The sequence below is a fragment of the Sciurus vulgaris genome (assembly GCF_902686455.1).
Source record: "Sciurus vulgaris genome assembly, chromosome: 13".
Classification (NCBI taxonomy): domain Eukaryota; kingdom Metazoa; phylum Chordata; class Mammalia; order Rodentia; family Sciuridae; genus Sciurus; species Sciurus vulgaris.
Window position 1 is genome coordinate 18,699,284 of NC_136474.1, and position 13,745 is coordinate 18,713,028.

A 13,745-nucleotide genomic window follows, 5' to 3' on the forward strand; every position below is an offset into this window, starting at 1 on the left:
TTAATCAGGAAAGAATATGGATAGGACTGAAGTGGAAAGAGATCAGCACAAAAAGATGAAGGTGAAAGAAAGTATGGCAAATATTAAAACCTGAAAGAAGCTCAGAACAACTGGTTAGATTGTGAGAAGAGGAAGGCCTTGTTAAGTAAGCTGAAGAACTTTGAGAATTTGTTATCAGTGATTAAGGCTTCTGTTTCCAAATTGGTATTTGATTTATGCATATATTCTTATCTGACCCTAGCTTCTGGCAATAATAGTTCCCATCATTTGACTTCTAGTGGCATTTTGAGCCTGAACTGAGTTCACCTACATGGATTCCAATAGTCCCTCATTTTCCTGGTTTTTTAGCACCTGTCTAGTCTTTTGTGTTCTTTGCATGTTCTTCTTATTTTAACTGTTGCAAAAATATTTGTTGATGTTTGTTCTAGGCTCTTTTCTCTGCTCTTGTAAATTAATTTTTGCACACCATGAGGCATTTGTGGTTTTGATTATCAGTTACATGTTGTGTACACATAATCTTTATTTCCATATTGAGTTCACATATTTGATAACCTCCTTCTCCTCTTCTCTTGGATGTTTTAAAGACATGTCAAATTCAACAAATTCAAATGTTAACTGCCATTTCCCCTCTAAAACAGATTATTTTATCTCAAGACATCCACTTTTTTCAAACCAGAAATCTATGATGTAATGGATGTTTCAAATTCATTGAATAGCAAAACTGTGGGTCTAATTAAAACTACAGGGCTGGGGATGTGGCTCAGTGGTACTGTGCTTGTCTAGCATGCACAGAGTGTCCTGGGTTCAATTCCCAGCACTGCCAAAAAAAAAAAAAAAAAAAAAACAGGGGAGAAATATCAGAAGGTAAACTTTGCGAATACAGAAAAATAGCTTACTTGAAAGATAGTTGTTTTCACAAATATTTAAAATAAATGAAAATAAGTTTGGAAATAGGTTTAAGCTATTGGCTAAGAGGTTGCTGTCATTGTCATGAGCTGGAGGAAACTTGTCTAACTTCTCTCTACATTTTGAGTAAAGTTGATAAATTCTATGGCATCACAATAAATTTTCTAAATATATTTTTTTCTGAGATATTTCAAAGATAATTAGTTTGGAATTTTAATTGCCACTAAATTTTGTTAATAGTGCTACTTTCAAGTATTTGCAATAAGTAGCACATTCAGAGTATTTAATAAAATTTAAGATAAAATTAGTGAAAAGACTCATCCTTCTTCTATGTAAAGTATTTTTTTTCCTTATTCTAAAGAGTTTACTAAGATTACTGCTAAGATTTACATGCTATATTACTTGATTACTCTGAAACCAAAGAATCACAAGCAGGATCAAGAGACAAAATTTAATATATGCACACAGTTTTATATATAATGCAGCATCACACCATGTAGGGCATTTACTCTTCTTTTGTACATTCAGGTATCTTTGAAACACTTCTTAAGGCTACAAAACAGAACTAGAAAAATAAACAGGATATATTCAACACTTATAAAAGTGATACGATAAAGAATATAAAGTACTATTTTCCTTTCAACACTTCAAAAGATATGTATATATACTTTTATTTTTTTACAAGTAACATCACAAATGATCACATCTTCGCATGCTTGTATTATTTGTACTCAGTGTAAGGCTATTATCATTTTTCATACATAAATTTTTTCTAGCTCTGTAACAATGCAATTTTTCATCCATTCAAGTAAATCCAACCCCAAAGTTGCTGCTTTCCAGCATTAAGACATGCACCCACCCCTCTTATAGGATTTTCTAAAACTTGTATTTCAGGGGGCGGGATGTGCAGGGGAGAGAAAATCTCTTAAAAAAAATAAATCCCAATCAGTGGGAGAGTAAATGGCTGACACTAGTAGCAAACCTTAGTTCTTTGAAAATGACATACTGGAAGTGAGCCATTATTAAGATTTTAAAACAAAAATAATAGCCTTTAGACATAACATAGGGAGCAAAATACAGTACACAGAAACAGTGTAGCCAAATACGCATTCTCTTCAGCAACACTGGAATGAGCCTTGCTTAGTACCCATAAGTGAAAGACAAAAAGTTTACCCCATCTAAAACTGAAGGTAAAACAAATGAGGCAAAAATAAATATTGCTAGTTTCTAGGATGGCTGAGTATTTTCTAAACCAGAAATGGTTAGAAAGGAACTTTATTGCACCAAAGTCAATCTTAAGCAAGTTTGCAGTTCACAGGCATTTTAACTCACCCTGGAGTCACAAAGGAAACACGCTGCAAGAAGAGTTTGTTCAGATAAGCTGTCTCAGCATCGTGTTTTCAGGAAACCCACTGCTGGCAGATGGAGGCAGGTCTGAGCTGGGTCTGCCATGACAGTGGACTTGTGGAACACCAGGAACAACGTGAGGACAACACAGCTGCCAGCATCCTGCTGCCAGGCGGGGCAAGAATGGAAGATGAATCTGAGGGAAATGAACTTGAAGAAGAGACACAAGCACGATACTAAAAGAAGGGGAGCTGGACTCAAGTTGAGAAGAAGCACCTAACTAAACAAAAACAAGAGAGCTTTGGTCAGTCTAAACATTTGTTCTTCAAAATGTCTGATCATAATGTGGTAAAGTTTCATACTTTCCAAATCAAAATATAAATGATTCTCAGTACTACACTTTTGCCTCTTTTTTTCTTATACAGAAATATCTCAAGTCAATGTACATATGACATACAGTTAATATGAAGGACGAAAGCTTGCTTGGCCCTAGTGTGACCTCAGCATAAGGCAAAATCCCCTGGACTTGAAACATTAAAAAACAAATCTAAAGGAAAAAAACAAAACTGACTTTCATGCAAAGATTGATAATGTTAAAACTAATAAAAATCAGAGTTCTTTTATTCCAGAGGTCACTGAGAAAAGTACCATTTGCTAAAATTCTTTCAGCACTGTTTCCACCCTGTGCTGGAGGTTAGAGATGGGAAACAGGAAGCGAATCAGTGCTTCCCTCAGGAGTGATGAGTCTTCCATTAATTAACTGATAGGATGATGGTGAAGAAACCAACAGTTTTCTGTCCTATCCAATTTTTAAACATTTCCAGAAACAGATCAAATCCAAGTCAATATGATGGACAGTGGAAACAATTTCTTTCACTCCTGAGATCAAACTTACAGTGAACTTTTAAATGTGGTGTTTATATCAAAATGATTTTCATAATAGAAATTATCAGGTAAACTAATATTACATAAGGGCGGGGGCTGAAAAAGAAGACCCTCTAAGCTTCTCATTCCATAATTCAGCTACTGATGTTAAGGAAAAAAAGGCTTCGGCAGTACCTTCAACAACTGCTCTAGCTTAGAAGGTGACAAGAGAAATTCCTCAGCATGAAGAAGCTGCCCAGGGTTCTCAGATTCAAGATCAGCCTGGTAAGACAACTGTCCATGACTTTCAGACACCTGAGATGGAGGGATAACCAGAGGTGAAGAAAATGTTGGTGGTCCAATCTCTGCCTGAGGCATCTGACCATTAACATTGGCCTCAGTCTGCATAGGAAAGTGTGCATCGGTACAAGTACAATCACTTTCATTCTGAGCAGAAGGAGCTTCTTGGAACCAAGGATTATGAGGATACACAGGTACTGGAACTTTTGGGTACATCCTGCAGGCTGCCAGGTAGGTCTAGTGCAAAGGGTACAGGTAAGAATGTGGGGCCCACATAGGACAACTATATGCCTTCACTCCAAGATTGAAGAAGAATCGAAGAATCTTCTTATCTTTAGGCAGGTCCTCCCCAGTCTGACACAGTGAATAAGGTGGTGCAATGGCTCGATCTCCCTTTTCGTTGTAAGGAAACCCAGGATACAGAGGGTCTTGATGAAGGCTCAATGTCTGAGGCAAAGGCATCAAGGGCTGGTTAACTGCCCGGATTGACACAGGAACTGGAGAGGGTGTTAAATGAGCTTGGGACACAGCAGAATCAGGTCCAGTGGTCAAAGTCTGTGTCACTGACAAAACAGGAATTTGAGCAGGGACACCTGTTGGTCCAAAAGTTGTAGGTTCACTTGGCCAAGCTGCCAGAGTGGCTGGTAAAGAAGGCACCGCAGGAGGGAGATGTACCTCTGGAGAAACTAAAGGGGGAGCTGGATTTGACAGAGACACATGTTCTGCTGGCTTTTGTTCTACAGGAGACGGGCACTCTAATTTCTTTGACTTTGATAGTGATGAAACTCTTGCACATTTATCATTAGTATTCTCCAATGTGCTTGACTCAGGTTTTTTATCCAAGTGAGTATGTCCGTGGATAGGTTCTTTGTCTTTTCGTTCTTCTGGATCCATTCTCTGCCTGCTTCCTTTCCTATCACTTGCATGTGATGATTTTCTCTGAACACATGGCTTGCTACTCTGAGAAGGTGACTGTCTCATTGATGAGCTAGAAAGGGCTGGGAAAGCCTGTTCATCTCTGTTCTGAATCTCATAGAGTAAACGAGACTCTTCTATAGCTTGCTTCTCTCTATGCTCTTCTGGTGACAAGCCAAAATAGTGAGATTCTCGACTTGTATGATCAAACTCTTTAACTCTCTCACGTTCAGGTTTTCTTATGATCTGTGAGGGTGTCCTGCTAAGATTTTTGTGCTCACTGGAGGATTTCTGAGACTGGGACCCTGAAGAATGACTAGAGAACGCGTGTTGTCTTACTCCTGAAGGATGCTGCAGGCGAGGAGGTAGTGCTGATGGGGCTTTTATTGGCTTGCTTGGATTCTTTGGCCCTCTGTAATCCATGTCAGAATGAAAATTTTGTCTGGAAGTAGAAGGTTTTTTCATCTTCTTTCCTGACACTGTGTTCCAGCTTTCTGGGGGAGTTGCTTTGAGGTTCTTCGGTGTAGATTTTTTTCCTAGTTCTTCAACCAAAACTGGTCCATTTTCAGAGTGTATCCCTTGAATGTCTGCATTAAAAAACTTGCCATTGTGATCCAACCTAACTTGGCATTTATCTCCAACTTCATATTGTAAACCAGCAGCAATGGAATAATCACGTTTTTGTTGAGCTTGTTTAGACTTTAGCCAAATTTCATACTCGACATTTCTATACACTGCTGGGTTAAGTGACTTAAGAACCTTTCTAGACAAAGGCAGACGAGAAGAGCTCCCATTGTTCTTCTGGTGCTCATCGCCTGACAAAGACTTAAATCCACTGACATCATTAGCAGTAGTTTTACTCTTGCAACTGTCATCCTCTGAATCGGATATTTCACTGTTGTTTTCATCAGTTACTTCAGAGGTGTCAAGTCCCATCATGATTTTGCTAACATCAGTCTTAAATACCTTCTCATACAGCAATTCATAAAGGAGAGACTGACACATAGCAGAGCTATCTTTATACTTTATGGGATGGACAATGTCATAATGATTTCCATTCGAAAAACACAGTAACACCTTTTCAGGAAAATTATTTTCAGTTACTTGTGAAGGAGAAACATTTGGTTCCCGATAAATTACAAAATCTTTCCTGTACATAAGAGAAAGGGCACTTATTTCCACTTGTCCTACCCATTCCTGTGGATTTTCCAAACGTTTTAAATACTCTTCAAATGACCCTTCTATAAACGCTTCAAATTTCTCTCTGTTCTCCCGAAGATAGTGGATACAGGCCATTCTAACTTCAACACGGTGAGACTGTGAGTGCAATACCTGCTCCGCCACGGCCCGGAACAGGCACGACCCGTCCTTGGCGACCAGTTTCCCATACAAGCCCAGTTTTCGCAGATAGGCGTCCATGGGCGTCGCGTCCTCGCGGGGCGCCGCGCCGCCCTGGTCCCCGCCGTCTGGGGCGCCGACGGCCGCCTCCACGTTGCCGGTCCCGCTGCAGGCCAGGCGCGCGGGCTAGCCCGACATGGCCGCGCCGCCGGCTGCTCCCCGCGCCGGCCTGGGGCAGGCGGCGGCTCCGGCTCCAGCTCGGCGAGCGGCGGCAGGCGGCGGCCCGAGGCAGCGGTCCGCGCTCTCCGGGCGCATAAGGGAGCCCTGCCTAGTGCATGGCCGTCCACACGCGGCCGCCTCCCCGGAGGGACCACGCGCCCCGGGGGCACGGGGGATGAAAGAGCGCCCCAAGAGGGAGCAGTCACTTCCCGATCGCCTCGCTGCCGGGCTCTGGCACCGGGCCGAGGGTCGCCGCCCCGACAAGTTTCCTGGTCCCGACGGGAGTGGGGCGAGGAAAGCTCTGCCGCCGGCGCGCGCCGGGCCGGCTCGGTGAAGCGAGCCCTGCGTGCGCCGCGCGCTCCCCTCGCCGGGAGCCGAGGAAACCAAAAGAGAAAGCCGCGGCCCTGCGTTTCCCCACCGCGCCGGAGGGCGCCCTAAAGTATTTTAAAGTGGTGCTTTCTAGCTATACGTAACTGTGAAATTTACTGAGGTGTGTTCATATATGTATATAGGATAATTTGTTCAAATAAACAGAAGGAAGACTAGGAGTATAGAGCAAGGGGAAGAGGGGAGGGAAAAGGGGAGGGAAAGAGGAAGCACTGGGGACTGAAATGGAGCAAGTGATATTCTCTGCATGTATGATTCTGTCAAAATGAACTACTAGTGTTATGTATAAATATAATGTGATAAAAATTAAAAATAGAAGAGACTCAAAAACTTTAACATTAGGTGGAAAAGAAAAGAAATATATAAACTTTAATATCATTTCTGTTTACTTCATCAGTTCCTCTTTTATTCATCTAAATCAAAATTTGTGCAATCTTTTTTTTTTCATTTATTACTTTGATTTTGGTAGAATTCAACTTACTGTTTATAGTTTCTCAAAAATAAGAGAGCCACAATAAGCCAATTAAACACTTAGGTCTAAGATATTGTATGTAAGTTAACTTGCAGGTTTATGAATTCCTTACAGAATATCAAATTCTTATTTCAAAACCTAAGTATATTTTCATAAACAACCATTCTCTAATGCCTGATTCTTCACCATATAATGTTCGAACAATTGCTCTCCCCACTCAAAGAATCGGGAGGTGTTGAGTAGTTGCCACTCAAGAACATTTTTAGAAAATGAGAAACATATTGTACAGACATTCTTTTGTTTCCATGAATTATGAAAAAGTTAAAATACTGTTTCAGTGTTTTTATACTATACAAGTTGAAATATGTTTTTTAAAAAATTTGTTTATGTGTTTACAATTCTATCAATCATACACAAACTTGCAGACATTGTTCAAAACTTTAGAAAACATGGAAAAACTACAAGTTCTGTAGAGCTGGTGCTTATTCCCCTAATAACTCAATCACTACCTCATTACTTTGAATCATTTCCATATACAATATAAATTCCATTAATACAATCAAATTATATTCTCAATTGCTTTACATTTCAGAATGTCCCAGGTCTAATAATGGGGAAGAAAAAGTAAAGAGTGAAAAAATATACTCATGAATGAATCAAGAGTGTAAGAAAAGATAATTACATTTCTTCTGGAGGAAATTTTTATATATTCCACAGGAGATATTTCAGAAAATTTAACTAGTCTGTCTGCATGAAAACTAGTAAAAATTCACTTAAAATCTGTAAGGTATATCTAATGAACTGTATAATTATTATAGTATTTTTGAGAAATATAAGATGTATTGTATTATCTGTAAAATTATTTAGAATATTGTTCCCTAAAGCAACTTTCTAAGAATTTCAATGATGATATTTTGCTGAGAATCAACAACAGTTTTTCTTTTCCTTTTATCTTTTGAATTATTAATACTTAGTTGACAGGTAAAATTATGTGTATTTATGGTGTTCATGATGTTTGACATAAGTCTACATTGTGGTATAGATGAATTGTGCTATTGAACATAAACATCACATCACATACATTGTTGTCTGAACATTTAAAATCTTCTTTAAAAGCAATTTTTGAGTATATAATGTTATTATTAATTATGGTCACCATGCTGTACATTAGATCTCTTTAATGTATTCTTTTTCTCTAATTGAAACTTTATATTCTTTAACTGGATCTGCCAACCTCTCACCCCACATTCTCTAATAATCATCATCTTGTTCTTTTTCTATGAGTTTCACTATATATAGGATTCTATATATAGTAAGATCATTCAGCATTTTTCTTTCTGAGCCTGCATTTTTTCACTCAATGAAATGTCCTTCAGATCCGTTCACATTTGCATCAAAGCCAGAATTTGCTTCTTTATGCCTAAATTATACACGTGTGTGTGTGTGTGTATCCCAATTTTTACTGTTTATTGATGGATACTTAGGTAGATTCCATATATTACCTAGTATGAATAATACTGAAAAGAATCTGATATAGCTATACTAATGTGTACTCCAAACAACAGTGTATAAGGGTTTCCTTTTTCCATAACCTTGTCAATACTTACCTTTCATCTTTTTGAAAATAGCTTTCTAAAAAGTTATGAGTTGATATCTCATTGTGGTTTTAATTTATATTTTCCTGATGATTAGTGATTTTTTGCATTTATTCATATATATGTTGACCATTGGTATGTTCTCTACTCAGCTCTTTTGTCACAGTGACAAAAAGACCCAAACAGAACAATTGTAAAGGAGGATATTTTATTCCAGGGCTCACCTTTCAAGAGGTATTAATCCACAGACAACAGGCTCAGCATGCTTCATTCCTTGGGGCTTGAGGTAAGACAGAACATCATGGTAGAAGAGTATAGTGGAGGGAAGCAGCTCACTTGATGATCAGGAAGAAGAGAAAGAGAGATCCCCACTTGCCTGATACAAATATATACCCCAGAGACAAGTCTCCAATGCCCAACTCCTCTAGACATGCTCCACCTGCCTTCAATTACTACTCAATCCCATCAGGTGATTAATTCACTAATTGGGTTAAGGCTGTCCTAAAACAATTATTTCTTTCTTTTTCTTTTTTTTTTAATTCTAGATGGACACAATGCCTTTATTTATTTATGTGGTGCTGAGGCTCAAAACCAGTGCCTCACACATGGCAGGCAAGTGCTCTACCCCTGAGCTATGACCCAGACCCACAATGATTTCTTCTTTGAACCTTCCTGCATTATCTCACATGTGAGATCTGGGGATAACTCACATCCAAACCATAATATTCTCTTCTGAGAATTTTTTATTTAGGTCCTTCATTAATTTTTAAGTCTTACCATTGAATTTCCTATATACTTTGGTTACTAACGCATTATCAGACTGTGGTTTGCAAATATATTTACCCATTTTGTATGTTATCTCCTCTTTTGTTTCCTTTGCTGTGTGAAAGCTGTTTAGTTTGTTGTAATACCATTTTTCTATTTTGTCTTTTGTTGCTTGTGCTTTGGAGATCACATCCAAAACATTATTGCCCAGACCAATGTCATAGATCTTTTTCCCTAAGTTTTCTTCCACTACTTTTATAGTTTCAAGTCTTATATGTAAGTCTTAATCCATTTGGAATTGATTTTTATGTACCATATAAGAAGAAGTCCTAATATCATTTTTCTGCGTGTGGAAATATAGCTTTCCCCATGACATTTATTGAGGAGTTCATTGTGGGTTCCTGTAATCTTTGAAAAAATCAATTAACCATAAATGTATGCATGTAATTCTGAACTCTTTCTGTTCCATTTGTCTATGGGTTTGTTTAAATTCATGTACTTTGTTATTTTAATCTTTATAGATTTGTAGTAGATTTTGGAATCAGGTTTTATGATGCCCCCAATTTTGCCTGTTTGTTCAGGATTGCTTTAACTATTTGGCGTTACTATGAAATTGGGCTATTTTGCGAGTCTACACAAATTTTAATTTTTTTTCTTATTTTTGTGGAAAATTACATAGGAATTTTGATTTGCTCATATTGACACTATATATTACCCCATGAAATATGGGCAATTTAACAATATTAATTCTTCTACACAAGATCACAAGATATCTCTCATTTTTGTGTGTCTTCTTTAGTTTCTTTTATCAATATCTTATTGTTTTCATTGTATGGAAAAAAAATTTTGCCAAGAAGGGGAAAAATTTTTATCGTGGTGGACATCTTTCTACTATTGCCCAACATGCTCCAAAATGACTGCTACAACAAGCACCACTTACATGTTTTATAGAATACATATAAATATAATGCATATATATTTAGAAAATCTGTTCATTATAACAATATTTGTAAAAGCCTTCAAAACATCAACCAAAGGGTTAAGCTTGAACATATTCTAATACATACTTACAATGAAATATTCTGATTATGGCAATTATTTTCAGGCTTTTTAAACCAAAAGTTAACATTTTGAATAAGATTGTAATTTTAAAAAGGCATAAAAGAAGCAAGATATACTTAAAAATGGAAAAGATGTGTGTTTGTGTGTGCACATACACTACTTGTGTGTGTATGATTTTCTTGCTAGGAGGATCATTACTTAGTAGTTGAAGACCAGCTGAAGATGATTACTTATTCTTTATATACCCTTATTGTTTTGAAAGTTTGCATTCATATAAATCAATTAAATAAAAAACAAAATAGTATATTTTGGCTTATATGTTTCTTGATTTCACATGACTATTTAGGAACAAGTCAAAACATAATTTACATAGAATTCTGTATCCTGAAACTTTCTCATACAAGTAATATATGTCATGAGCAAAATCCAGGATAACAAAATATAAACAATTAAGAATAATGAAAATGTTTTAATTAGTAAGAACAAAGATCAAATGTATGTATTTTCTCATTAACAAATAATTTAAGTTTTGAATATTAAAAATCAAGGAAATTACAAATTTTTTCAAACATTTTGAATAATTTACAGGTTTAAAAGATGTGCAAAACACTACTTAAGATTTTTTTTATTAGTTTGTGTTTTGCAGTGCTAAAGATTGAATTCAGAGTCTCACTCATACTAGTCAAGCATTCTACCACTGAGTTACACCCTCAACTTAATAAATTAAAGTATATTAATTCACTAATAACATATAGATACTTATTAAGTAATTTTATGTCTACTGAAAATGAACTTGATTTATTTTTTAATTGAAATAATTTTACTGATTTTTCTGATTATCATGAAATATCATTCATAAAGATTCAGTAATCCAAAAATAAATAAAGGATAATTTAAAATATCTATTATATTTGTAAGTTATTAATCTGTGATATTTGTAAGTTATTATTATTTGGTATCTTTCTTTGCATGAAAACGCACATATACATGTAAAATTCATAAAATTTTGTTTACAATAGAATGGTAAGATGAGCATTTGACATCTTTATATCTCCTGTCAATATAAAGTGAAAACTATTTCCTGCTAATAAATTCAGATAAGAAACATTATTTTTATAATTGCCTTGTTTTCTAATATTTAATGTTTGCCTATATAATGATCTAGCTGGCTTCAACTGGTGAACTTAAAGATTTTTCATGTATTTTCACTCATATGAACATCATAGAAAGAAATATCCTGTTATAATTTCTGTTCTTTTTTGATGACCATATTCTACACAAATAAAAACAAATTATATTATCCAAGTTATAATACAAATCCATTACTATAGGAAAAGTTTTGTATGGAGCTTTAATAGATTGTATTTTAATCCTGAAACTGTTGAGTCATTGACAATTATTTGGTTTTGATGCATAATTTCATTAAGAGATTATAACAATTTTTATAGCCAAATAACAGTGACTTTTGAAAATTTTTCACAATATATGATATATGTGTTTTAACTTCAGTACACAAAACTTTAATATTTTTATATTTAAAATAACCTATAGTTATTCAGATCCTATCTCATGTTGCTCATTTATTACATTGATTTTTAATCCAAAAATATTAAAATAACAAACTTACAGAGAAATATTTTATGTATTTTAAAGGGAAGAAACTACATATAGATCGTAATACCTACACAGTATATAATAGTCTGAAGGCAAATTTGCAAGGTCTTTGTATTGTATAATCTCAGTTTTGTGTCCATGTCTAAAATTGAATCAGATAGAAAATTCCTCTGTGAACAGACAACCTGGGTTATATAGAAATCCCTTGCTTCTGAGTATTTAACAATTTGACAGAGCACTGAGGAGCCCAAGAATGTAAGGGAACTTCCTGAGGCTAGGGAAAGAACTATTTGAAAGAAGTAGAGGGAGCAGAACTCACTGTTCTTCCTGGGCTGGGAGTAGAGCCTGTCTCACCAGACTGGAAAGCCTCAGGATTTGAGCCTCACTGGTTAGAGGGTTCAGATAAGTCCTGTCTTAACTGTGAAGAGTAGGGGGCCCAACTAAGAACTGCTCTGCTCCCTAACAAACCCAAAATAAGACTCAAAATGACTCACATTTTTCCAAGTAAATTAACTACATTTAGAATAAAACTAGAGAGAGAGAGGGAGAAAGAGAGATAGAGAGAAAGAGAGAGAGGGAGAGAGAGAAGAAGAGGGAGAGACATGTAAATATGCTCCTAAGGGCTATACCAAAAAATATCTCCCAAATTAACAAAACTCATACATCCATTCATATTAAAGTAAATTAATAAATTACGGTACATTTATATATTGGAATAACACAGAGAAATGAAAACAGATAAAAATGTCCATCTTGAACACAGGGATTAATCTAACAATGTCATCAAAAGTATGATTCTATTTAATGAAGTCTGAAACAGAAAAGCCACTTTAGGGGAGTTGAAATTAGTGTAGTGGGTAGCTTTGGAGGGTACTTGCTTTAAGAGAACTGCTGGTAAAACTTCAATTCTTTATAAGATTGGGGGTGTTCTGAGTATAATCACTGTGCTAATTCATAAAACTTATGTTAACGCTACTTGTATTTCTATTTGCCTCTACCTTATAATTCAATATAACAGAGTGGGAAGACTAAATAAAGAGGATTCCCCGCCCACATGCACATGATGAGAAAAACAAGAAATAAGTGTGTAACAAGACAATTGAGGTTATGACATGTTTGGGAAACCATAAATACTCTGATGCAGATGGATTCAAAGGTATTTCTGGAGATGGGAGAGAGGAGGGAAAACCCACATACTGGCTGAAAATGAAAAATCAAAGAATATTTTAGCACTGGGAATTGAATTGAAAGGCCTTTAAATTTTTTATAGATCTTTTGTTTGCATAATGCAGAAGACCCTCAGTAGACACTTTTTGATTTTTGAAGTCGCTTAAAAATTTGTCAACCTGTAGACATATAAAATTTATTCCTGGGTTAAGCATATTGAGAAAAGCTATGACAATAAACTTATTGACAATTTCTCTAAATGTTTTATGTCACCAATTATATTTTTATTTTTTGTGTTAATTTTTCATATTATGTATCATTCATGTCTTTCTATACTTTCATATTTTAGATTGCAAATGAAATACCATATTTCATATCATTCCTATTGAAGTGTCAGGGTTATCTAAAATTGTTCTGTATTTTATTTCGTTTGCCAGGTTAAGATAGATGATTACTAACTTTTGACAGGCCAGAATTTGGGGAGAGAAATTGTCTGGTTTTAAATAACTAATTAAATTAACATCTAAATCACTCTGCATACATTTCAGGACATGTCTATCAGTGAATCTATTTGCATTGCACTTGCCCAACTCATTACATTCTCTAGCGCAATATAAATTGCAGTCCTGCAATTCATTAACAACTCTGTTCTGTTTCTAAGGCTTTTGTGCCAATGCTTGACCTTAAAGTTTCAACAGTCATTTTTCTTTTCCTCTGTGTCTACAGAATATGCTAGATGATTCTTCCACTGACTTTTCCTCTAGGGAAGAGGAAGTTCTAAGTCATTTTCTTTC

General features: G+C 35.9%; 1 protein-coding gene across 1 annotated transcript; it reads right to left on the reverse strand.

Moving 5' to 3' along the window:
- Positions 1–3,361: 3,361 nt before the first annotated feature.
- On the reverse strand, positions 3,362–5,824 carry LOC306642913 (OTU domain-containing protein 4-like). Its single transcript, XM_079108715.1, has one exon. The coding sequence runs from the start codon at positions 5,749–5,751 to the stop codon at positions 3,655–3,657; it is 2,097 nt and encodes a 698-aa protein (XP_078964841.1). The 5' UTR covers positions 5,752–5,824; the 3' UTR covers positions 3,362–3,654.
- Positions 5,825–13,745: the final 7,921 nt, after the last annotated feature.

Excerpts from the sequence above, each read along its gene's own strand:
- LOC306642913 (XM_079108715.1), bottom strand. The coding sequence starts at position 5,751 with ATGGACGCCTATCTGCGAAAACTGGGCTTGTATGGGAAACTGGTCGCC.